The 27,259-nt window shown below is 44.3% G+C and overlaps 1 protein-coding gene and 1 long non-coding RNA gene across 2 annotated transcripts in view; both read left to right on the forward strand.

Moving 5' to 3' along the window:
• The first annotated feature begins 49 nt into the window (after positions 1-49).
• On the forward strand, positions 50-1,768 carry LOC145509076 (uncharacterized). The gene is made up of 2 exons (XR_014055844.1): positions 50-259; positions 323-1,768. It is a non-coding gene; the product is annotated as an uncharacterized LOC145509076 (long non-coding RNA).
• A 7,417-nt stretch (positions 1,769-9,185) lies between these two features.
• The window catches only part of CHMP4C (charged multivesicular body protein 4C), a 29,937-nt gene continuing 11,863 nt past the window's right edge, over positions 9,186-27,259 (forward strand). The window contains exon 1 of the mRNA XM_081504904.1: positions 9,186-9,713. Coding sequence (XP_081361030.1) covers positions 9,284-9,713 — 430 coding nt within the window. The 5' untranslated portion in view covers positions 9,186-9,283. The remainder of the gene's footprint in view (positions 9,714-27,259) is intronic.

Genomic DNA, 27,259 nt, shown 5'->3' on the forward strand with positions numbered 1-27,259 from the left:
GCAGCGGGGGCGGGGCGAAGGGCAGGGCGAGGCCGCGCGCGGCGCCCGCTGGGAACGGGCGGGAGGGGGTAGGGCCTACAGGTAGAGGCGTGGCCCGTGCCGAGAGGGACGGGACTCTCCGAGCGTCCGGAGCCGGAGGAGGGGTTGTTGACCTGTGCGGCGTTTCCTTGCGTGGAGGTCCTGTCGCCCAGTCCTTAAAAAAATACCCAGTTGCTTTTCTGGGAGATTGCGTGCTTGTGTGCCCGCTGTGCCTCCTCAGGTGTGTGTGTGTGTGTGTGAATTCAGGAGATTGCGTGCTTGTGTACCCGCTGTGCCTCCTCAGGTGTGTGTGTGTGTGTGTGTGAATTCACTTCACCCAACTCCAGGAAGCGTTGTTTTGTTCAAGTGTTTGCAAGAAGCAAGTGAAGTAGACGGACACTGGTTCAATTCCTGACTCGTCCTATATCAGTATTACTTGACATAAGTACTCCTTGCAAGAGAATCAGGATTTTTAAAATGTAGACGTTTGTTTGTTTAACGTTCTGGCAGGAAAAAAAAAAGCCTCTAGCTCTTGAAGTCCTGAGTGTGCACTCAGCCACCTAGGGCCCCTCGGTTGAGAGAGCACAGACTCGTTTAACACGTATCCTGAAGAAAGCTTGTGGTCGTTCCATGGGGAGGTAGGAAGCTTCATATGCTTGATGAGTCACTTCAAAGGTACTGAGAAGAGAGAGGCTCTTCTAGGTGGGGTTAAATGGATGCCATGCCACTGACATGACACCACACGACTCAGTGGATGAGTGACAAAACTGTGCTAAGGACAAGAACTGTAAAAGTATCCGACGCGTCCTATATAACTTTGAATATTTCCCCACAAATATTCATTGAGGAAAAGGGGGAGTGTGGATTAGGAAACAGGTGTCCTTACGTCAAGATTTGCTCTTGAAAAATCTGTTTAAAATTTTCATCTCAGGCTTGCTTGGGCCTGGAGAGAAACTTTAGATTTTAGAGCTGGAAGTAGCAGAAGATATCTGGCTATCCCAGCTTCCTTCTTTTTTCTTTTTTTTGAAGATAGATAAACAGGTTCAGAGAAATTAAACGATTTGCCCAAGTTAGTGGAAGAGTTAGGACTAAAATTCAAGTGTCAACAGCTTCTTGTATTTTTAAGAACCAGTGGCTTGGAGGAGATTGGTGATTTAGTCACCAAGTTGTGTCTGGCTCTTGCGACCCCATGGACTAACCTACCAGGCTCCTCTGTCCACGGCATTTCCCAGGCAAAAGTACTGAAGTGGGTTGCCATTTCCTTCTCCAGGGGATCTTCCCAACCCAGGGATCAAACCCCCATCTCCTGCATTGCAGGCGAATTCTTCACCCCCTGAGCACAGGGAAGCCCAGCTTCGGGGAAGGGATAAATTGGGAGACTGGGATGACATGCTCATTACTATATATAAAAGAGATAATTAGTCAGAACCTACTGTATAGCACAGGGAACTTTACTCAATACTCTTTAATGGCCTATATGGGAAAATAACCTAAAAAAAGAGTAGATAATATGTATAACTGATTCACTTTGCTGTACTGTTGTTGTTGCTTTTAAGTCGCTTCAGTCATGTCCGACTCTGTGCGACCCCATAGATGGCAGCCCACCAGGCTCCCCCGTCCCTGAGATTCTCCAGGCAAGAACACTGGAGTGGGTTGCCATTGCCTTCTCCCTTTGCTGTACAGCAAAAGGTAAAACAATATTGTAAATCAACTATGCTCCTAAAAAAATAAAAAACCAGTGGCTTATCTAGATTTTGTATGTTTCTTTATCTGATAGCATTAACCAATGGCAGATTTTCTAGAATTTTACTGTTAAAGGTTCTAGACAGGTGGCAAATATTTATTTATCAGTGCAATAATGATGGAAATGTTTTTGTTTTTTCAGTTCACTAGCGTGGGAGTATAGGAAGCATTAGATGGTTCCACAAACTGGAGAACAATTATACCGAAGAAGTTCTCACACTGTTGTGAAAGTTCTAGGACCCCCAACAGATTTCCCAGCCTGGGGATCCAGCAAAGGGACTGAGAACCTCCAGGGAATTTGACTTTGGAGGCCAGTGGCATTTGTTACAGAACTTCCACGGGACTGGGGGAGCAGGCTCTTGCAGGGCACAACAAAACCTTGTGCGCACCAGGACCCAGGAGGAAGGAGCAGGGTCCCCACAGGAGGCTGAGCCAGACTTGCTGCGAGGGTCCAGGAGTCTCCGGCGGAGGCGTGGGTCGGTGGTGGCCTGCTGTGGGGTCAGAGGCACTGAGTACAACAGTCCTGGCATAAGCCCTTTCGAAGGAGGTCGCCATTAGATGGTGAGGGTAGTCAAGATCACAGTTGCTAACTCTTCCATCTCTATTTAGTCTCTTTGCTGATTTCTCCTCACGTTGCTGTTTAGTCGCTCAGTTGTGTCCGACTCTTTGCGACCCCATGGACTGCAGCCTACCAGGCTCCTCCATCCATGGGATTCTCCAGGCAAGAATACTGGAGTGGGTTGCCATTTCCTTCTCCATTGGGTCTCCATTATTCACAAGGATGTTTAGCTTAGTGAGGACAAACTTTACCGGTAAAGCTTTTCACAATTTCCAGCCTCAGTAACAACCACTTCCTCTCAGGCACCCTATTCCCCAGTCATTTTCATAATACACCTTCTGGCTCTTTCAGATGTTCATACTTTTGCACATGCCTTTCCTTTGCCCTTAAAGGTCCTCTATACCAGAGTTTTTCAAACCTTCTTGAGAATAAGGATCAGGTAAAGTGCTTGTCAATAAATACAGCTACTCACACCTTTTCCGGGGTCTTGTTTACAGGGTCCAGGATGGGTCCTGGGAAGCTGTGTTTTTAACGAGGGCCCTCTCGATCATTCTTATCATTGGACCAGTTTACCAAACAGGTTCCACTCTTACTCCACCTTCAGAGTTTAATGCTTTTACCCTTTCACCTGGGAAAGACTTCTGAATGCACAGGCAAAAATTCAGTCCTCCAGGACATTAGCCATCTGCTATAGTAAGTGGGACTTGAAACATATTTTTCTTACTAACACTAACCAGGCAAGATTATGATTTATCTGGCCAAAAGAAAAACAAAAAACAAACAAAAAAAAACAAACTTCAGTGGCTTCTATTAGCTACAAAATAAAATTTGCACTTAAGTCAATTTAGCAAGTCCTTTGAGTAGCTATTATTTATCAAATATGATTCTCGGTTTGATATAGAATTGATTAAGACCTTATCTCAAGGAGCTCACATGATCTAGGAAGGAATGACTCTGCTTGGCATTTACAGTCTTTCAGATCTTGGCCCAACACATCTTTCTGTTCTGTTTACCTCCCCAGGGCCCCTTCATACTCACAGTCTCAGGCCCTTCACCCTTGGTGTTCTTCGTACCTGGAATGCTATTCCGTCTCCCCTTTGATCTGGTTCATTTCTGCTGTTCCTTTAGCTGTTACCACAAGTATGTTTTCCTTAGGAAAGTCTTCTTTGTTCTTCCTGTCTAGGACAAATCCTGCTTTTGTAACATTCACTTTGTATCCCCTCCAAGACATTTGTCCCAGATTTGATTTTCTACTTGTTTATACGATTATTTGATTAATGTTTGTCTTCCCCTCTGTACTGTAAGCTCCATGAGGACAGGGGGCTGTGTGTGGTTACACAGATGTTCACTGTATAACTGTTTGTTAATCTGTCTCTATATGTTTATGTAACATTCAGTAGATTTGTTGTATCCCTAACATTTATCTTGCACAATATATTCAAAATCAAATCTTGAAAATTTATTTAAACCTAACAATACTGGAGAAGACTCTTGAGAGTCCGTTGGACTGCAAGGAGATCAAACCATTCAATCCTAAAGGAAATCACTGAATATTCATTGAAAGGACTGCTAAAGCTGAAGCTTCAATACTTTGGCCACCTGATGTGAAGAACTGACTCATTGTAAAAGACCCTGATGCTGGAAAAGATTGAAGGCTGGAGGAGAAGGGGACCACAGAGGATGAGATGGTTGCATGACATCACTGACTCGATGGACATGAGTTTCAGCAAGCTCCAGGAGTTGGTGATGGATAGGGAGGCCTGGCGTGCTGCAGTCCATGGAGTCACAAAGAGTCGGACACGACTGAGTGACTGAACTCAACAATAACAACAGCTAAAATTTTGGATTATTTTATTATGTATCAGGCCTTAAATGAATCATTTAATCTTTATAATAACACTTTAAGACATATGCTGTTATTACCCCCATTTCATAGAATGGCTTAAAAATTGCCCACCTCCTGCTTCCCTGTCCCTAGCATCTAAAGCTACTCTCCTTCTCTGTCTTCCCACGGACCTCTCGAGCAATTGTAGTTACCAGATATTCTGCCCTGCCGCGTGGACTAGTCTCTCGGTCTGGGAGGCTCTCTCCTTTCCTCACTTAGCTAGTTTTCTCCTCCTCATCGTCCAGCTCTCAAAAGAGTTTCTAGGACCTTCCCTAGATCAGATCAGCTCCTTGTTATATGTACTAGTTTTCTATTGTTGCTACAACAAAGTCCCACAGATGTAATGGCTTGAAACAACACAAATTTATTATCTCACAGTACTGGACATGAAAACTCCTACAACCAACATGTTGGCATAACTGTGTTCCTTCTGCAGTCTCTTGGGGGAGAATCCAATTCTCCAGTGATCTTTGTTAAGAATCAGGGGCTTCCCAGGTAGCTCTAGTGGTAAAGAACCCACCTGCCAGTGCAGGTAGACGTAAGAGACGTGGGTTCAATCCCTGCATCGGGAAGATCCCCTGAAGGAGGGCACAGCAACCCACTCCAGTCTTCTTGCCTGGAGAACCCGATGGACAGAGGAGCCTGGCGGGCTACGGCGCATGGAGTCACAAAGAGTCAGACATGACCGAAGTGACTTAGCACGCATGTGAAGAATCAACTTTGGGAAGGTTATGTGATAAAGATGATGCTGAGGTAGATGGGTTACCTCTCCTTTTATATTTGTTAAGTGGCTGGTGTTCTACACTTCACAGCTCAATCTGAGAACCCTTAGATTCTTTAATTTCTTTCTAATCAGGGATGGACAGAGATATGAGAAAATATGGATACAGAGCTATGCAGGCAAAACTCAGTCACAGGCACCATAGATCTTCATTATCAATCAGAGCAATAAAACTTTTATTTTTGCAAAATTATTGTTTTTCATAATGGCTACTTTTGTATTCATTACTGTGATTGTGCTATATACAATGACTATCTAGTTCTGAGAAACAAATAAAAAACTGTTGATGGAAAGAATGTGTGCGTGCTAGTTGAGCTGTTTAATAAATAACTATTTGATGATGATTCTGCAGTATGTTTAAAGGGTAATTCTTCTTCTGCTGCTTTGGAGAGTTCATTTGGCATTCTAAAAATGGATGTAATTTCAAGGGGTGACCAAAATGTATCAATTAGCCTGACAGCTAAGTCTTTTTAACAGATCTATAAATTTCCAATTTCCTTTGCCATCTTAACCATGGTAAATCATTCTGAACAAGATCATTCTTTTGAACAACAGCCTCCTTATTAGCTGAGATCAATTGAGATTAAAAAATGAAAAATACACTAGATGCTGAGAACTCTTTATGAAACCACATTTGTAGGATGAGTATTGAATGAAGATTAATGTGTTATTTTCAGCTTCTACATCATTGATTTAAACATTCATTCTCTAAATCCCACTGCTGGATTAAACACTAATGTATATTTGGATGGCTTGCTTGCTTGCAAGTGTTATCTTTTCCCTATTGAGATTACATATTAATGGAAGGGAACGACTTTTAATTCAAATGTAGCTTGCTTTGCACACCAAGTGTGTTTTTGAAAGTGTGACACACTAAATTGAGTAAAGTAGATTTTTCCATTGACGTATAAATTAATGATTACATCCTTTATTTTAATTTCTGACTGATTTTCATTTGCTCTTTGGATACAAAACAAGATCCTTAGAATATCAGGTGGCCCCTCTGTGATCAGCACTCAGCTGACATTTAGAGACAATCTCACAGCTCCCTGCCCTTCTGTCACCAGAAACCTGGCCTTATTTCAAACCCTAATTCTTTAGACTCAATGCTTTTCCACATAGCATCTGAAATATTAATTTCCTAACACTCCCTGCTTTATTTTTTCCATAGAGTACCTTGCTTTCTTAATTAATTGTCCATCATTTCCTGACTAGAAAGTAGGCTTCAAAAATGCATGGATTTTAGTTTCTCTTTCTTCACTGCTGAATCTCTAGCATCTAGATCTGTGCTGTGTATCGTATGCACTTAGAAAAAATAATGAATGAATGATTCCTTATCTTGGAATACCAGTTTCCCTTCTCTATACCAAGCTATCCTCTATTCATCATTCAAATTCCATGTTAAATGTCACTTTTTCAAGCCACATTTTTTTGACACCCAAGACAAAATCAACTTTATCTACAATTTGTTCTGACAGGTCTCTGTCCTTCTGAGTTCTCCATAGCACTTATTAAAACTTTAACTTATAGTCTGTTATTTGCGGGATAAGTTGCTTACCTCCTGTCTTCTCTCCTAACCTGTAAAACGCCTTCATCTTGTTCTTAATAATCTCCTCACTGTCTACCATAATGCCCGAAACAGAGATGCTCCGTAAATAGCTGTTGAATGAAAATATGGATAGACGGATGACCAAGCAGCTCATTGTAACTTTCCGTCCCTCTGTTCCACTTGTTCAGTGTTCTCTCAACAAAAATATAGTGTCTAGTGAGCCAGAAAGGAATGTTTGTTCTATACTGGAGTGGTTCTTATTTAAACATACCCCTCTATGAACTCAGTAATGCTTGTACGATCTCTGAAAGTCGATACCTCTTACCAGCCTCTTTACTCCCCGTGTTATTTAATTAAATAAATGCTCTATGAGTTTCTCCTCTGGTCCAAACCACACAGAGGGAAAGGTCAAGTAAACAGTAGAAAGACCAGAAGCTTTAAAACAAAATGATTTTTTACACTCACTACCTACGTGAACTTGTCCAAGTCACCAGCTGAGCCGGGTTGTTTCTCTGTCGGAGCAGCAGCAGCCCCTGTTTGGTGTGGTTGGTGTAGGGGTTACTGAGAAGACGTGGTGTGCTCGCCATATAATGGGCGCTCAAATATGGCACCCACTGCTCCTGTTACTATAAGGTGAGTTCCCAGATGGCAGACTCTATTTGCATTCCCAGCACCTTATGTGTAGAATACTCTCAGTAAACTTTGGTTAAACTGACCAGCAGAATATGTGCTATTTCTCCACTCTCAAAGGGCTTAAAATCTAAGCAAGAAAATAAGTTCCAAAACAGATTTATGAAACATTTAGATAATAACAAAAGATAATGCTTATTATAGTGTAACATACACAAGATTAGATGTATCACAGTTCATAAGTGCTTTGAATGACCAGGCAGGAAATGGTAAGAGGTGGAAGGCTATAGTTATTGGGAAATTATAAGTTCACATGTTTTTGTATGTAATACATGGGACAGTAAGCCTCTTACAAAAATATCCAATTTGTTTGTCAAAATTCAATGCTGGATCTATCAATGTTGTGTAAAATGGATTGAACTGATGCTTCTGGGTTGGTGTGATGGCAGACAAAAGTGGGTCACCGGTCTTGAGTAGCAAGGTGTGTCTGTCATAGTAATGGATGCTTCTCCCCCTTTAATAATCAGTGGGTAGCTAATGATCACAAATAGGTCCTGATGGCAGTGGGTAATGTTGCTCAAATAGCACTGTATTATGTGGAGGACATCATAGCCCCGGAAAAGTATAACACAGACTCAATCCCGTATTCCACATCTTTGTAGCATGCTCTGCACAGATTTTCAGTTGAATCGCATCATCCATAACCATTACCTATTGCTGTCCTTTCATCTTACCAAATTCTTTGTTTGCAGCTCTAATAGATGGGACTGAGGTAGTGAAAAAGGAACAAAAGAATGTTGCTTTTCTCTAAGACATTCTCTCCCTTCTGTTACTGAGGTGTCTCTGCAAAGGCATCTGACATAGATCCAAACACAAGGAGGCCCCGTTAAAGGCTCTGTGTACACTAACAGTCACACTGAATTGAATGCGGCCACCAAACACAATCCAAAGTCCCCACGGTAGGAAGAGAGATGGTCCTCGTCTCCCACCACTTCAAGCCATGTGAGGATGATCTAGAGTCCACCCATGCCCAGTGGCAGCCAGCACATATCAACCTGCCCAGAGTCTACACCTGCGGCGACAAGCCCAGTCAGACCAGGAACTCTGAGAATAAGCCACTTGGCATCACACCTGCATCACAGAGGCAGACAAATGCCCCTGCAAGCCGATGCCCCCACCCTCCTACCCACACAGGCACACTGGCACGAACCGACCTGAATATTCTTGTTCACAAGGACAGAGACCTGACCCTGTGCTCACACACGATCATAGACAAAAACACACAGAACGCACACGTGGAACACTAGCATCTTGTCTTTCCAGGCCAGGTCGGCAAGACACATGTACATTACACACCAGTTTTCAGGGGAAACAGTGACAGACTTTATTTTGGGGGGCTCCAAAATCACTGCAGATGGTGATTGCAGCCATGAAATCAAAAGACGCTTACTCCTTGGAAGGACAGTTATGACCAATCTAGACAGCATATTAAAAAGCAGAGACAGCACTTTGCCAACAAAGGTCTGTCTAGTCAAGGCTATGGTTTTTCCAGTGGTCATGTATGGATGTGAGAGTTGGACAGTGAAGAAAGCTGAGCACCACAGAATTGATGCTTTTGAACTGTGGTGTTGGAGAAGAGTCTTGAGAGTCCCTTGGACTGCAAGGAGATCCAACCAGTCCATCCTAAAGGAGATCAGTCCTGAATATTCATTGGAAGGACTGATGCTGAAGCTGAAACTCCAACACTTTGGCCACCAGATGTGAAGAACTGACTCACTGGAAAAGACCCTGATGCTAGGAAAGATTGAAGGCAGGAGAAGGGGGCGACAGAGGATGAGATGGTTGGATGGCATCACCGACTCGATGGACATGGGTTTGGGTGGACTTCGGGAGCTGGTGATGGACAGGGGGGCCTGGCGTGCTGCGGTTCATGGGATCGCAAAGAGTCGGACACGACTGAGCGGCTGAACTGAACTTCGGGCCCCGCACTAGACCCCCGGACAGCGGTCTGCGCTTCCCTGAACCGGCATCAAACTAGTCACCGGGCCCGGGTGAGTCCCCAGCGTGGGTACAGCGGCCCCGTCGGCCCTTCCAGCTCTTTCCTTCTCTTCCCTCCGGATGCCCGGGCCGGGCGGCGCCGGCCGCGTCCGCCTGCTGTGCCCTCCCCTCCCGGCGCGCGGGGCGGGCCCGGCAGCCAGGAAATGCCCGGGAGAGGGAGTCACCTGCGCCCGACGGCGTGCGGACTCCAGGGCGCCGCCTCCCCGGACCTGGCCGAGACCCGGGCGGACGTCGCTCACCTGCGCCCAGGCGCGCCCGGAGCCCCGATCCCCGCGGACCGCTGCCCGGCCCCCCACAGCCATGAGCAAGTTGGGCAAGTTCTTCAAAGGCGGAGGCTCTTCCAAGAGCCGCGCGGCCCCGAGCGCGCAGGAAGCTCTGGCCCGACTTCGGGAGACGGAGGAGATGCTGGGCAAGAAGCAGGAGTACCTGGAAGGCCGCATCCAGAGAGAGCTCAGCCTGGCCAGGAAGCACGGCGCGCATAACAAACGAGGTAGGCACCCCCCGCCCCGGCCTGGGGCAGCCCCGTCCGTGCCCCCGCACCTGCCCGGCCTTTCTGGGAACTGGTGATGACCCCCGGGCCGGACTGGGACAGGGCTGAGCACATGGTGATGACCCCCGGGCCGGACTGGGACAGGGCTGAGCGCAGCACCATCCTAGATGGCGAAAGAGGAGGTCACGCCAAAAACCTCAGGCATCAAGGCGAACCGCAGTTTAAATTCAGTCTTTAAAAAGCTCAAAGTTGACACAGAAGCATGTGTGATGAACAAAATATCGACATTTAAAGTAAAGACCGGATTGGTGTTATTGGTTCTTTTCTTTTGCAACTGGCTCCTGTGTGTTCTGGAGAAGGAAATGTCAACCCACTCCAGTATTCTTGCCTGGAGAATCCCATGGACAAAGGAGCCTGGTGGGCTACAGTCCATGGGGTTGCAAAGAGTCGGGCACGACTGAGCGACTAACACACACACCTATGTGTTCTGTACAGCCTTTTTTTAAATTTTCAAATTCATTTTAAAATGTGATGTTTTGTTCATCATCGAGTTTTTTGCCTTAATTTTGAATTTCAAAAATATTCCAATAAAATCTTACTTGATGATAATTTTTTTTTTTTTGGTGCCGCTTTAAAGTTTGCCCCTGGCTTGTCTCACGCTGGCCCAGTCCTGCTGACTCCAGCAGTACATATCAGCTTTTCTGCCCTGTGTTTGTATTTTGAATCACACCTTTTAACTTGCCTGTAAATCTCCAGGGAAGCATATTCTGGTGCGTTCTGGTTTCCCTTCGCTGTTGAAGACTTGAGTTGGTGGTGGTGCCATTGAGATATGAAAAAAAAAAAGTCAGAGATTTAAATATTAATTCTACCACTGGCTATTGCCACTTGGGAAGGACTTTGAGTCAGTCATGATTCTGGGTGCTTCTCTTGCACCTTGAACCCTTCGTTCTTTGCCAGGGTGAATTGCTGTCTTCAGTGAATAGGTCTCTCTATAGAAAACAAATCTAAACAGCCCCCGTGGCGCATCTAAAAACCCAGCAAGAAGTTGAAATGATTTGTTCTTGTAACACAAGGTCAATGGCAGACCCAGAAATAGGGCTGGCAATTCGGGACTCTGCTCATCACCAAACCCTGAACTTGCACCCTCAAGAAGCTGGGCTTCTTGAGTCATGATGAAGCCTTGGGAAGGTTTAGTTGGCCCTAATGACCCTGCCATTGTTTAGTGCTGGAAAGGAGTCCTGTCTCTTGGAATTGACCTTGGAAGTCGTGCTCTTCCCCCCGGAACGTGCCTGCTGTGTTTGTGCCCATTTTATGACCAACAATAAAGAAACCAGGTTTCGTTTTCCTCTGCTCTTACGTACACCCTTGTCCACATTATGGCCTGTTTTAGAGTTAAGTGCTGGTTTCTATTTTTACTGCATGTTGGAAAATATTTTGGGATGTTATTCAATGGCAGTTTCTGCAGAGAGACTCCGACATTAAGACTTGCTAAAAAGCCACTGGTTGCTCTTTTCCTGGGTCCTTCCTCTTCAGTTTGGTAGGCGCGCTGACGTTTGCTTAGTGTCTGTCAAAGAGGTGTTTTTTTTGTTTGTTTTGTTTTCCATTTGGATCTGTTTGTAGTTTTATCCACAGTGGTTGTTAAGTAAATATTGGCTTAAAATATCTGAAAAATAAAAAACATCTGCTTTTGTGAAGTGGTGGAAATATAGATTTGCTTTCAGAAGAAAATAATGTAAAATACTATAGAAGGGTTCTTGAGGTGGCAATACACTAAAGTGTCTATAAGTAGACTTTATAAAGATACACACACACAAAGACAACACTAATAAGAACATCAATCTAACTTCCTTAAATCAGAGTAGCTACAGATGTAAGTCTCAAGTTCAAATATTAATAATCAATTGATGTCAGAAAGGCCATTTATCTTTTGTCATTTATCCACGGGAGCTTCATTGGTGTAGCCCTCTCCTGGTTCTGCAGTGGGCCTGGAATAGGAAGAGTGTGGTTGGTGTGAGGTCATCTGTAATCTGAGCTATGAAAGAATCCAGTCATAGACCATGCGTTGGAAACACTGTCAATATCAGCATCTTCCAAATAAACCAAGTAACTTCACATGCTTATGGCTACTATTTTCCGTTAGCCACTAAGAAATATTTTCACACACATAATGAAGCCAAATATACTTAGTACTAAAAGGGCCTTGTGCTGCACAATGTCAGTGTTAGAATGGCTGTAAATTACCCGGTAATCAGAGTGACATATGTACCTGCAGGTAAAGTTTTACTTCTAGAGGTGGTTAGTGAGCTAACATGCTGTCAAGAACACTCGTTGGGTGGCCAGTTAACATCATTTCAGAAAGGGCCACACTCCCAGACAGAACAATCTTAAAAAAAGAAAACTTTTTCTTTTGTACTGGAGAATGGCCGATAACAATGTTGTGATAGTTTCAGGTGAACGGCAAAGGGACTCAGTCATACATACACATGTGTCCACTCTCCCCCAGACTCCCCTCCCATCCTGCCTGCCACATAACACTGAGCAGAGTTCCCTGTGCTGTACACTGGGTCTTTGTCGGTCATCCACTTTAAATATAGCAGTGTGTACACGTCAATCCCAAACTTCCTCACTATCTCTTCCTCCTATTCTTATCCCCCTGGCAACCATAACTGCATTCTCTAAGTCTGTGAGTTTGTTTCTGTTTTGTAAATAAGTTCATTTGTATCGTTTCTTTTTAGATTCTTTTTATATTCTGCATATAGAGAATATCATACTAGTTCTCTTTCTTTTTGTTACTTCACTCACTATGACAATCTCTAGGTCCATCCTTGCTGCTGCAAATGGCATTATTTCACTCTTTTTTAATGGCCGAGTAATATTCCACTCCAGAAGGAAATGGCAGTCCACACCAGTGTTCTCGCCTGGGAAATCCCGTGGACAGAGGAGCTTGGCAGGCTGGAGCCCATGGGATTGCGAAAGAGTTAGATACAACTGAGTGGCTAGACAACAAGAACAATATTTCATTGTGTATGTGCCGTGTCCTCTTGTTCCATTCCTCTGTCAGTGGACATTTCGGTTGCTTCTACATCTTGGCTGTTGTAAACAGTGCTGCAGTGAACACTGCACATTCTGGGCCAGTTCACATTCTTCCATGATCTCCACAGCAGAAGTTTTGACAGTTAGCAACCTCAATGTCAAAAATGGGTTTTATTAGTAAAATGAGTAACTGTTATATTAGCATAATAAATGTTAGAAATGGGATTTCATTGTTGAAATTGTGGATATTCTAAACATGTGGTTTGGCTAAAACAGTTTAGAGATACTTCCTTGCTCGCAATGTAACGACAGGCATTAAGAACGTATGAGGGGTATAACTAACATTAGGATGGTGCCTGGGGCTTGGTCAGATCAGTGCGGTGTCCAGTCCTGCGTTCAGGGGGGTGTCTGACCTTGCATAGAGCCTAGCACCCTGCCAATGAAGGTCACTATCTCTGTTCAGTGAGCTTTTCATATCATGTATATTGGACTAAAAGACATGGAGCTGGGGCTTCAGGGAGCTCATAAAACTGGTTGACAAGCTGTTTTTGCCTGCTTGGCCAAGATATGTTTGTTTAATAAGTGTATCTGCAGGTCTGAGTCTGAAACTTGCTTTCATTGTAACTCATTACAAGGCTGTGCAGTGGGGGCTAATGCTTCCTTCAGACTTCTCTGGCAGTTACCACACTCTACCTAATGAGCCTGAGTGAACAACAACCATGGTATCAAGGCCCTGTTGAACTGAAAGAGTAACATTTGGAAGCAAGGTCTGTAAGTTGGTTAAAAACTTGAGAAGAGTAGAAATTCTTTAGTACAGTTCATCTGGATTACTAGGATAGAACTCCTTTATAACTAACCAGCCATCTGCTTTGTGGAAAAGCACACTTTTTAGATACCACTTAATTTCTTTTTCTATTTCTGCTGAGCACTGTCCTCGAGAGCGTCTTCAATCCTCCTGTGAAAGTTGCCTTGATGCTCGGAGGATCCCACCCCCACAGATTCTAGTGTAACCGGCTGGAGTGAGGCTGGAACATCAGTTTTTGAAAGTGCCTCCGGGGGTGACTCTGCCCTGTGGCCAGGGCTAAGGAAGAGGAAGCTAAATCCATGGTCATGTTAATGGGGTGGAGATACAAGTGCTTCCTAACCGTTTTCATATCGTGGCACCCATGAGCACTGATAACATTTGTATGTGTCACTGGGATAACCAAGAACCAGCGCTGCTTCAGGACTTTTTAAAAAATTGTTTTTGTTCATTTATTTTTAAATTTTTATTGGAGTTTAGTTGCTTTACAACGTTGTGTTAGTTTCTACTGTATGGCAAAATCCCTCTTGTTTGGATTTCCTCCCCATTTGAGTAAAGTTCTCTGTGTTATTCAATAGGTTCTCATTAGTTATCTATTTTTTAAAAAATTTGTTTTAATTGGAGGATAACTGCTTTACAGAGTCGTGATGGTTTCTGCCAAACATCAACAGGAAGCAGCCACAGGCGCACATGTCCCCCCTCCCGTCTGCCGCCCACCCCACCCCCCAGGTGTGGCAGAGCTGGGGGTGGGGTCTCTGTGTCACCCAGCAAGCTCCCACCCGCCGTCTCTGTTACATGTGGCAGTGTGTGTGTTCCCACACTGCTCTCTGTCTTTTAAAAAAAAATAGTTTATTTATCTATTTTTTTACTTTACAATATTGTATTGGTTTTGCCGTACACTGACATGAATCAGCCATGGGTGTACATGTGTTCCCCTTCCAGACTCCCCTCCCACCTCCCTCCCCATCCCATCCCTCCGGGTCATCCCAGTACACCATCCCCAAGCGCCCTGTATCATGCATCGAACCTGGGCTGGCGATTCGTTTCACATATGATAATTTACATGCTTCAGTGCCCTTCTCCCGTATCATCCCGCCCTCGCCCTCTCCCACAGAGTCCATAATACTGTTCCCACACTGCTCTCTCAATCCGTGCCACCCTCTACCTCCCCGCTGTGTCCACAAGTCTGCCCTCTGCATCTGCGTCCCCACTGCAAGTGGGCAGTGATAGTCGTGTTCAAGGACTCTTGACCCCCACGTGGGGGCCTCCGCCGCAGACGGTCTCAGCATTTCAGTGCCTTGCAGTCCTCTCCTGCCCCACCGGTAGTGGGACACTTAGACCTTAGGTCCCATTCTAACCTCCCTTAGGAGGCTTTGTTTTTTTTTTGTAAAGCTGATATCATTAAGAGATGGCCACAGGGATTCGCTTAACTGTAATATCCCTCCTCAGTTTCCATCAAATGTGTAAACATTTGACAGAAAGTAATAAACTGTGGAAAAGTCTGAAAGAGATGGGAATACCAGACCACCTGACCTGCCTCTCGAGAAACCTGTATGCAGGTCAGGAAGCAACAGTTAGAACTGGACATGGAACAACAGACTGGTTCCAAATAGGAAAAGGAGTACGTCAAGGCTGTATATTGTCACCCTGCTTATTTAACTTATATGCAGAGTACATCATGAGAAACGCTGGGCTGGAAGAAACACAAGCTGGAATCAAGATTGCTGGGAGAAATATCAATAACCTCAGATATGCGGATGACACCACCCTTATGGCAGAGAGTGAAGAACTAAAGAGCCTCTTGATGAAAGTGAAAGAGGAGAGTGAAAAAGTTGGCTTAAAGCTCAACATTCAGAAAACTAAGATCATGGCATCCGGTCCCATCACTTCATTGCAAATAGATGAGGAAACAGTGGAAACAATGTCAGACTTTATTTTTTTGGGCTCCAAAATCACTGCAGATGGTGACTGCAACCATGAAATTAAAAGACGCTTACTCCTTGGAAGGACAGTTATGACCAACCTAGACAGCATATTAAAAAGCAGAGACATCACTTTGCCAACAAAGGTCCATCTAGTCAAGGCTATGGTTTTTCCAGTGGTCATGTATGGATGTGAGAGTTGGACAGTGAAGAAAGCTGAGTGCCGAAGAATTGATGCTTTTGAACTGTGGTGTTGGAGAAGACTCTTGAGAGTCCCTTGGACTGCAAGGAGATCCAACCAGTCCATCCTAAGGGAGATCAGTCCTGGGTGTTCATTGGAAGGACTGATGTTGAAGCTGAAACTCCAATACTTTGGCCACCTGATGCGAAGAGTTGACTCATTGGAAAAGACCTTAATGCTGAGAAGGATTGGGGGCAGAAGGAGAAGGGGACGCCAGAGGATGAGATGGTTGGATGGCATCACAGACTTGATGGATATGAGTTTGGGTAAACTCCGGGAGTTGGTGATGGACAGGGAGGCCTGGCATGCTGCGGTCCATGGGGTTGCAATGAGTCGGACACGACTGAGCGACTGAACTGAACTGAACCTGGTGTAGTAGTGAGAGCCTGGGCTTCCAAGCACGTAGCCCTGGGTGTGATCCTGGCCCCTTCCTGCCACTTAGAAGCAGGTGATTTTCAACTGTTTGCTGGGCCTGCCTGAGTCTCAGTCTCTTCATCTGCATGAAGTTGATGATAAGGTTGATCCTCAGAGCTGAGGGCACTTGACTTTAGAGTGTAAAGCCCTTAATTCAGTGCTCTATAAGCAACTGCCTTTGTGATAACGCGGCAGTTTTTTAAAGGTGAGGTCGGCTCCCACACTGGCTCGAGCCTTGCTTTCTGAGATGACACGCGGTGAATGCAGCCCTCTGTCCCATGCAGGCCGTCCGTGTCTGGAGGCCACGGTCAGCCTCACCCTAACCCTGCAGCCTCACACCAGGGCCCCGAAGAACTGGGTGAAGAGAACGACCCCGTGTCAGTGGGGTGAGTGCCAGGGGCTCAGGTAACGGGAGACAGGCCGGGACTGCGGGGAAGGTCCCCGGGGAGGCCTCACTGACTGGGTGGCCTCCTTTCTGAACAAAGCTTCTCAGCATGGGGGCCTCAGTCCAGCCTCACCGCAACCCTGGAGGGTGCGGTGGAGCTGTGCACTTACAAGGATGCCCCTAAAAATTCTAGTTCAGTGGCTGAGTGTAGGGGTCGGAAGCCTGAACTCGGAACAGGTAGCACGGTGACTCGGACGCGGTCTGAGGGCCTGTGACCTGTTCAGCGGCCGGGTAAAGGGGGGCGCTCTCTCCGCTCTGCTTTTCCATCTTCCGTCCCTCTGTTTCTGCCCTCCTCCTGCCGCCGCCCAGATACCAGGACGGGAAACGTCCACCGCCTCGCGTATGAGGAATGAGGACTGTGAGGGAACATCTCCCGGGCTTCTGGCAGGGCCTTTCGGGCACCGGCGTTAGTTTTCAGTAGGAAAGTCAAGGGTCCTGTAACTCCAGAGTCATTGTGAAGGGTCCCAGGGTCCCCCAGTATTCAGAATACCCCCAAGCATCTCAGAATGAAGTGTTCTGTTTGTTTCTGACTATCTTATTATTTTTACCACACTATACTCTGAGTCAGGGAAAGGAACTTTATTCCTGGAGCACTACCGGCTCAGTCATGTGCAGCTCTTCAACTCCGTGGACTGCAGCCCGCCAGGCTCCTCTGTCCATGGGATTCTCCAGGCAAGGATACTGGAGTGGGTTTCCATTTCCTCCTCCAGGGGATCTTTTCAACCCAGGGATTGAACCCATATCTCCTGCATCTCCTGCATTGGCAGGCAGGTTCTTTACCGAGACCTAAAATACCCGAACCAGCCCTAGGAGCTCTATTCACTTAAGCTGTAACTTTAAAAACCTCTTGCTTTCCTAATACCTCCTTCTCCCCTCTGGGCCCTGGCAAAGGTCCTACATAGAATTACACACTCACTTACACACTTAGGTACTGACCAGCTCAGAGTTGTGTCTCTTTTTTGCTGATACAGTTTGAGTTTGTATCTGCTTTTTTCAGATGCCATATTAGTTGTTCTTTCTTCAATTGGACTTGGAAAGAGTTAAAAAATCCCAGCCAGATTTACCCTTGCCCCTTTATTTAAATCAGTATGTTAAGCTTGCATTCCATGTTTTATATTTATGTCTATTCAATATCATCTTATTTTCAGTTGTCTTAAAATTAGGATTTTTAAATTCCAATTTCATTGTCTTATGTATGAGACATAAGACATAGTGACAAACTAGTCAGTCTTAAGGAAAAACAACCCTGAATGCTCATTGGAAGGACTGATGCTGAAGCTGAAACTCCAGTATTTTGATCACCTGATGTGATGACTCATTGGAAATGTCCCTGATGCTGGGAAAGATTGAGGGCAGAAGGAGAAGAGGGCATCAGAGGATGAGATGGCTGGATGGCATCACGGATGCAATGGGCATGAACTTGGGCAAACTCTGGGAGATGGTGAGGGACAGGAAGGCCTGGCGTGCTGCAGTCCATGGGGTCACAAAGAGTTGGACAGACTGGGCGACTGAGCAACAGAAACAATGTGTGAGCAATTTCTTTAGCTGAATCAGCTGCCTTTGTTGTTGTTGTTGTTGTCCAAGTATTTGTTAAAATATAACAAAACTTCCCTCGTGGCACTAGTGGTAAAGAATCGCCTGCCAATGCAGGAGACGCAAGAGATTAGATCCCTGGGTCTGGAAGATCCCCTGGAGAAGGAAATGGCAACTCCCTCCAGTATTCCGGCTTGGAGAACCCCATGGACAGAGGAGCCTGGCGGGCTGCCGTCCATGGGGTCGCAAAGAGTCAGACACGACTGAAGTGACTGAGCCCGCACAAGGACAGAGCCTCGTGGATGCTCCTCGAGGCTTCATTCCAGGGTCCTGTCTGCACTGTAGCAACACTGCTTCATGTGAGATTCAGCTAAGGCGAGATTACCAGTCTGACAGCTCAGCGCGGAGTTCAGTTACTCATTAGCTGTGAATACACTGACCTCTGTCTCTGGCCCATATATCTTCCCCCTCTATTTTTTTCTCTTTTCCCTAACAATGCCTCAGCATACCTTGTGAATTATCTTCCTAAAACCAAACTATATTCACACGCCTCTGGTTCACAAATGCCAGTTTATGAACTGATAGTGTGTTCGCTTCATCAGATTCACCTGGAGAGCTTTTAAGCTGCCCCAGCAGGAGATTCTGTTTCAAGAGATCGGAGATAAGCCTTAGCATTGTGGTACTCAGCTTTCTGGGTGATTTTGAAATATTTAAGCTTAGAAAGCCAGTGGGTGCTCCATATTTTTTCTTAGGGTCAAGTTTCAGTAACCCAAAGAAAAGAAGCCTATGGGATTAGGTTTTGAACTCATTTTTCATCTTTGTGAACTTGAATTGACTTCTAGTTACCACTGGCTTTTCTACTTCCTCGGAAACTAGAGTATATAGTGTTTCTGTTCTAGAATCATTCTTTCAAGTACCTGTGGCACAAATTTTGACAGTTTGCTGATGTATTATAGTTCCTTATATGAGGCTAATTGTTAGTGTTTTTTGTATTATATAACATTTTATGTATGCAGTTAACTTTTTCCTTCGTGAATTTGAAGCAATATTATAAATATAGGAACATTCATTTGTTATTATTCTTCCATTCAGCAAAAATATCATTTTCCATGATTTATGCTATCTTTATTGAATCAGCCAGAATAAAATAGAATAAGATAGAAAATTTACTACTAATACCATGATTATGCCAAAATCCCATGGTTTGTGTAGCTTTAGGAAACCATGGCAGGCGAAGACTGAGCTTGCCCTCAGGTGTACTTATTATTAGTATGTTTCTCAGTAGTTAGGACTACTTATTTCAGATCAGATTTTATTTTCAGGGTAACAGAATAAAACACAACTCACAACATATGAGATATAAGGCAAGAGCTCCAATTCTGAGTTTTACAGTTTATGATGCCTTGCTTTGGGGCTCTGGTTTGGAAAGGACATAACTAATCTATTTTGGTATTCAATGTTTGTTATATGCTTGAGTACACGTGAATTTATTTGTGCTTTTAAGGGACAAAATTTTCACTAATGCTTAAAATACAGAGATAATGTTGAGGGTTTATTTTTTAAAGTCACACTCTCAATCCTCTGCTTTAGAAAACTGCAGTCAGAACTTCTAGTATATACTGGTAATTTTAGTTTCTCCTACTTTTTCTATCATTTGATAGACGTTCTTACATACACAACTGGCTCAAAAATTTGCAGAAGGTGAAGGAACAAAAAAACCAAGAGTATGGAATAAATATAAAGCAAATAGTAAACCATTTCCTGAGTAACTAACTTTCTTGTACCAGAGATTTTAATTACTTACCCCAAAGAAATGGTGCTAGTAGGGAATTGTTGTTGTTCCATTGCTAAGTCGTATCCAACTCTTTGTGACCCCGTGGACTACAGCACATCAGGCTTTTCTGTCCTTCACCTTCTCCTGGAGTTTGCTCAAACTCATGCCTATTGAGTTGGTGATGCCATCCAACCATTTTATCCTCCATGGCCCCCTTCTCCTCCTACCCTCAATCTTTCCCAGCATCAGGGTCTTTTCCAAACTCACTGGAAATAGCTAGGACTTAGTCTGAGGTTTATATGGCTATACTTTAAAGCAGTAAGAACTCTTAAACCTGGACCAGAGGCTTTCTCAGCCCACGTTAAGCCTTTGTCTCAAATAGTTCTACCTTGTGGGTAATTCCAGTGAGGGGATGGGGGATAGCTAAAGCCCCACCTGTCATCTGCTCTGTGCAATCTCCATCAGCTCTCCTGAATCCAGCAGTCCAGTGACGGAAATACCAAGTGTAACTGCTACCCTTGAACAAAACAAGCTCTCCAAGAGCAAGCAAGCAGGAGTGGTGACTCTAGAAGTACAGGAAAGGAAAAGTGGGTTATTCTCTGCTAAAAGTTGGGAATCCCTGCATTAGAAGTTCTTTTTTTGCAAATTAAAATTTAATGTCAATCATCTAGTTTAAATGAATGAAGTTTACACTTTTATATTTGATTACAGATACAAGAGACAATTGTGTGGCCAAACATTTGACAAGCACTTTGGATATATCATTCTCTGTTTGAACATGCTGCTGCTACTGCCGCTAAGTCGCTTCAGCCGTGTCCAACTCTGTGTGACCCTATAGACGGCAGCCCACCAGGCTCCTCTGGGAGCCTGGGAATCTCCAGGCAAGAACACTGGAGTGGGTTCCCATTTCCTTCTCCAGTGCAGGAAAGTGAAAAGTGAAAGTGAAGTCGCTCAGTCGTGTCTGACTCTTAGCGACCCCATGGACTGCAGCCTACCAGGCTCCTCCGTCCATGGGATTTTCCAGGCAGGAGCACTGGAGTGGGTGCCATCGACTTCTCCATATTTGAGCATGAATTTCTAGCAGGTCTGTTCGCTTCCCTCACATAGTGCTGTGTGTTGTTTGTCATAGTGGGTGTGCCTTCTTTGCTGTAGCAGGGACATTGTTCAACAGGCCTTTCAGTGAGCAGTGCTGTTTACATTACCAGTTCTTTCCATCTATTTCATTCATGTAAAATGAAAGTCAATGTAATCTTGGAGTTTTTGAATAAAGATATTATCCTAACTCAGAACTTCTACTGTGTTAACTGCGGCAAGAAAAAAAGTTACAATTATGTTAAGCCAATTTATATGGATATGTAGTTCAAAGATCATACACCCAAGAACCTGTGTTTTATCCTTTTTTGAGCAATTGGACTACTTTATTGATGTGAACTATATTTGCTGAGTGTTTTCTCTCACATTTGAAAAACTAAAGAATAGTGCATGTCGTTTATCACCAATGTCAAGTTAAATGTGTTATTTAAGAATTAAAGGTGTTGATAGTGATAGCTTGCTTCGGGGATAGGAGCTGCGGAGTCCTCCCTGGGGAATAATCATCGAGTCACAGGCAGTGGGAACCGAAGGGGCTCTAGGGACAAGGTTTGTGGCTTGTCAGGAGCACCTACAAGGCACAGCAACAGTGGTTGGAAATACTGGTATATCATGTGAACAAGGAATGCTTACTTACAAGTAGAAAAGAGAGGCACATCACACACACACGTATATACACACGCAGATACATATATACACACTCATGCATATACATGTATACATATGAACACAGATGTACACATGCATGCATATACATACACACATGTATTCGTATATACAGACATACACAAACGTACACACACACCATACCAAATTACATCCATAGGTACCTATGTCTACCCTGTAGAATGAAGCATAATCAGCTGTTTCAGAGTTTTTCTGTTCAATATTTGCTGGTTTCAGGTTTATACTTTTCTCCCTGTATTCTTGGCAATAGCGGGCTGATAGAGGCTACCAGTGTGTGAGGTTACCAATGATACTAGTAGCAAAAAGAAAACTCATCCATTCAATTGATTATATATTCTGCCTGGTCACTTAATTGGGTTTTTACAAAGAATATCAAGTAGGCCTTAATGAATGGTTCGGTATTGTGTTCCAATAACAAATTAATTTACTTGCCTGGAAATTGACCTTGGAAACAATTAATTATTTTAAAAAAATAGGAATTTCAGTGGATATTGAAAATGAGTCTTTTATGCAAGGCTTTCTTCCTTTTTCGTCAACTCAAGCCTGATGGCACTTTGAGGTCATGACCTTCTCCTCTCAGATTTATCTCCTCTCATGATCTCTTGGGTGACATCCTGACATTAAGCATCCGCTCATCTCCGAAAGAGAGTCTGAGCTTTCTAGGATGAACAAGATGAACATTTCTATTGGAAAACAACTTCCGACTCCCTTGTCTCTTTCTGTCTTTCTGCGGATGGGTGAGGACACCTCACTGTAATCTTTCATACCGTACAATATTAATCAATACTCTTTTTTTTCCTTTTTACACAAAATTCAGCCCACCTTTACTAGCTGCTTAGTGACATTCCCCTTCCAAACGCCCTTTCCTCAGAATGTCTCTTACTTACTTTGTCCGATCTCATTCCTTTTTACTGTTTTCTCAGGCATCTGCTTTACCACTGTATAATCCGCTACATCATTTCTGTGGTCTAGTCTCCTTTTACGGAGAAGGCAATGGCACCCCACTCCAGTACTCTTGTCTGGAGAATCCTAGGGACAGAGGAGCCTGGTGGGCTGCCGTCTATAGGGTCACACAGAGTCGGACACGACTGAAGCGACTTAGCAGCAGCAGCAGCAGCAGTCTCCTTTTAACTTGCTATTCATCCTTTTTTTTATGACATTTAATACTGGTGAGACCTCCGAAAATGGGATCTTGCTTATAAGTTTCAGCTAGTGTGGCAAGCTGGTGTGATTTGCTCTGATGTCTAATGTATCTCAGCCAGAAACTCTGCATCATTGAGTAGGAGACTTGCAGTAGGGAAGAGGGTGGAGGGCCTTTGTTTAACACCTTTCCTCACTCCTGGTCCTTCCCGGGCCGTGTGTTTGAGAGTCCGTGTAGACAGTCACCCTGACCCTGGCTTCATCTGCATCACCTCCTCTGTGAGGGTGTCCCTCACCCTCCAGAGAGTAGATACTTCGTTCCTCCCTGAGGGTTTCCCTCGCCCTCCGGAGAGGCGATGCACTCCCCCGCGTCCCTTCTGTGCCTCATACTCGTTCACTCTTTCCCTCTGCGCCTCCTCTGCTACTTGAAGTGAGCATGTCAGTCACTCAGTCGTGTCCGACTCTTTGCGATCCCGTGGACTGCAGCCCGCCAGGCTCCTCTGTCCATGGATTCTCCAGGCAGGAAGACTCGAGTGGGCTGCCATTTCCTTCTCCAGGGGACCTTCCTAAGCCAGGGATCGAACCCTCATCTCCTGCATTGCAGGCAGACTGTAAACCATCTGAACCACCAGGGAAGTGAAGGATGTACCTTATACACACTAGTATCCATGGAGACAGTTCTGTAAGATGGTACTGTTGCTGAATGATGGATAAGTGAATGAATGCTCATTTTATCTTTTGCCTCCTCTGAGATCGTAGCCTTCTTTCTTCGTCCCTGCAGTGGCCTAACACAATGATGGGCATGTGGTGATGCTTCAGTACATATTTGTGGAGTGACTGAAAGTGAACAGATGAGGAATATATATATATTATATAAATATAAATATATATATTTTAATGAAGAAGGCCAGGGAGAATTCATTAAGGCCTGGCCCTGGACAAATATGAGTGTTAGAATTCTCTAACATTTCACTGGCTGTTTCCCATCTAACCTGTGACTTTGAAGAGAGACGTTTTGTTTTTATCCCATTTATGGAACGCTCACAGTGCTTACTCAGACTGTGTTTTTTGAGACCAATAACAAGGAGCCATAAATTGAAGGTACTGGGTAATGAATCAAGTGAGTTTTATGTGAGTCACAGGACTTGCGTTAAAGTTTCTCATATAAAACAACATGATTATGAGACTTCTCAGTTGAAAACAAAAGAGAACCATAAGCAGTTATGTGTGGCATACGTCAATTAGGCGCTGTCTAGGATTAAATCTTCCAGGCTTCGTGTTTTTAGGCCTTCTCCAGAGATCACCCATTCCTGGGGGAGAGAGGAGCTGTCATAATGCAGTTGCATATTTCACAAACAGTTTTGTCTATAGTCCCTTGGTATGATGGTTCCAAAAAGGTTTTTCCTTTTTTGCCACCTGATGGATGAACAATGGACTCGTTTATATGCCTTGAATGAGCAAAGAACAAATCAACCTTTCTAACCGGGGTGCCCTGTACCTTATCTGAGTAGTGAAACTGCAGCTCTTTCCTGCTGTTTGAAGTTATTTTTTTAACGGGTGACGAACGCCTTCCTCCTCTGGCAATGTGATGAAGTCGCACAGGGCTAGTTGAACTTTGGTTCAAGTGGGTGATTCTTACATTTCAGCCCCAAATCCTCAGTGTGCTGTGCAGTAAGGGCTCTGCCTGTGTCCCTTGGCAGAACACACGCAGAGCATTGTTCTGCAGCTCCGTCGCTGAAGGAACATCACTGTTAACTCAAGGAGACAAACCCCGACAAGCTTTTCCCCCTCAACGGAGGACAGCAGATTCCTTTGTTTTCAAAAGAATGTTCCCCAGGTTTCATCAGCTGCCTAAAACCACATGTAGGAGCTTGGAAGATTGAGTTGCACATTTTACACAGGTTAAATTACAGGATTCTACAAGTGTCCTTCTTTGCAGAATCTGGAGGCAGGCTTGATTTGCAACATTTGTTGCATGTCTTTGAAAAAAAGATACAGCTGTTTCTTTCCTAGATTGGTTATTAGGAAACAAAGTGAAAGCCTGTCCAACTCCCCGTGGGCTCATGGCATCACCCTTTCATGAGAAACAGGTCGCAAAGAGATCCCTGATGCGTGCACCTCTTGGCTCTTTGAAACAGAAGCCTTGTCTTAGTGTCCTAGCTTGCTGTGCCAGACAGAAGCTACAAGGAGTGCCAGTTGTCCTGGGGCTGGGTCCAGCCATGCAGACCTCATCAGTTTGGCTCACACAAGGTTTTTTTGAAAATGTAGCTCAGTTTTTCAATGTGAAGGATTCGGGAGGCAAACCCCGATGTCTGGCTTGTTTTGAGCGTGTGCAGGACTGGACGTGCAGCTTCACGGCAGCGGCGGGCGGGAGCCCAGCATTGCTGCCTCCACGGGTTGGGCTCGGCCTCTCCTGGTGGCCGGAGGGCCCACTTGTTCCCGCTGGTCCCTGATCCTGGAGCCGGCGTCCAGTCCACGCACTGTCCCTCTCGCGCTGTTTTTATTGTTATAGTCTCTTTCGCAAAGGTGAGAAAATAAAGAAAGCCTTTCCCCTTAACCTCTCTTCTCGTTCACTTACCTTTATTACTTGCTGGCTTTCAGAATTTAGGATTCTGATCCAGGCCACTGTGTAGCTTGTGGTATGTGGATTATAGTGTAAGTTTAGACCTCACATATTGGTGAATTTTCGAATTTCTCCCAACTATTTTGAAGAGCCAAAACCATATGTGAACACAAACATTCAAAACTGTGTCCAAACCAAAACTTATTATTATTAATAAAAAAAAATTGGCAAGGTTGGGCATGATATCATGTGGCTTCCACCATATGGTTTGACATCTTGTGAAGGAGATAATGATAATGATGAAGGTTTCTAATATTTATTAATCACTCACCAGGTGCCAGGCTAAATACTTTACATATATTATTTAATTTAATCTTCAACAACAACGTGAGTTTTATTCCCATTTTCCAATAAGCATCTATGGAAGGCCATGTAGCAGTGGATGGGTGGAGGCTGGATTTGAAAGGAGGCAACCTGACTCCAATGTTCTACTTACATCTTCTGTTATTGTTGTTCGTGGGGGCTTCCTAGGTGGCTTAGTGTTAAAGAATCTGACTGCCAATGCGGGAGACCTGGGTTCGATCCCTGGGTCAGAAAGATCCCCTGGAGAAGGAAATGGCAACCCACTCCAGTATTCTTGCCTGGAGAATCAGATGAACAGAGGAGTCCGGCAGGCTATAATCCATGGGCTGCAAAAGAGTTAATGTGGCTTAGCAACTAAACAACAACAGCAACAGTTATTGTTCAAGTGAGGAAGCATCATTTAAGGAGAGTTAAGGTCACATACTAAGGTTATTACACACAGGTTTAACTGCTATAGGTAGGATTGAAATGTTGATCTAGTGACCCCAAAGCCTCGTCTTTTATACCAAATTATATTTCTCGATTTGTAGAAAGTAATCTAAAATTAATTCTTACTAGGAAACGTGGCATATTTTTAAATGAAAAAGTTTTGTGAAGTTTTCAAAATAAAAAGAAAATGTCTTTGGGTTAGTGGTTCCAAAAGAGCATAGACACCGAGGCTGGCTGGCGAGGCAGGCAGGAGACGCACTTCTGGGTCGTCAGGTGGAGACGTGTATTTCGAGTTTAACTCCTCAGGATCCTCTGCTGCATTGTAGCATTTGGTGCTGCACCATTGAAATGCAGAGCTGCTTTCTGATACTGTATTCCTGTTAGGGTGAGCTATGGTGAAAAGACAGGTAACTGGTTGCCCAGAGGGTCTCAGAAACAAGATATCCATGGACTGAGAGTTTCAGATTAGCAGATGCAAACTGTAATATACGGTGGATAAACACGGTCCTACTATACAGAATGGGGACAGGATTCAACACCTCGAGGTAAATCATAATGGAAAAGAGTATAAAAAGAATGTGTAAAGGTATAACTGAGTCACTTTGCTATCCGGCAGAAATTAATGCAGCATTGGAAATCAGCTGTCTTGTTGTTTAGTCGCTAAGTCATGTCAGACTCTTTGCTACCCCATGGACTGTAACCCGCCAGGCTCCTCTGTCCATACTTCAGTAAAAGAAGAACCAAAAAAGAAATAAGATATACAGTCTCATTAACGAAGGAATGTTATATAAATCACTGTTTTTAGTAACAATATTTAGTTGCTCAGTCTAAGGCGGTTTCCATAAATGATCACTAATTCTTAGACTAATCACCCAGCCTCTGGGGGATTCTGTCTTCCTTTTCCAGCACAGCAGACTGAAGCTCAGAGAAGGGAACTGACTTATCCAAGAATATCCATCTATTAAGTCAGGGAAGAAAAATTCACCCTCTGGCCTTGAAGTCATACTGTTTCCATTATACTGTGCTGTCACGGTGCACAAAATTATCAGATTTATTTGCTTAACATTCATTCATCTTGTCTTCTGTGAAATGGATCAATGATAGTGTTTAC

This window comes from Giraffa tippelskirchi, chromosome 6 (assembly GCF_054371585.1).
Source record: "Giraffa tippelskirchi isolate mGirTip1 chromosome 6, T2T-mGirTip1v1.2.pri, whole genome shotgun sequence".
Lineage (NCBI taxonomy): Eukaryota > Metazoa > Chordata > Mammalia > Artiodactyla > Giraffidae > Giraffa > Giraffa tippelskirchi.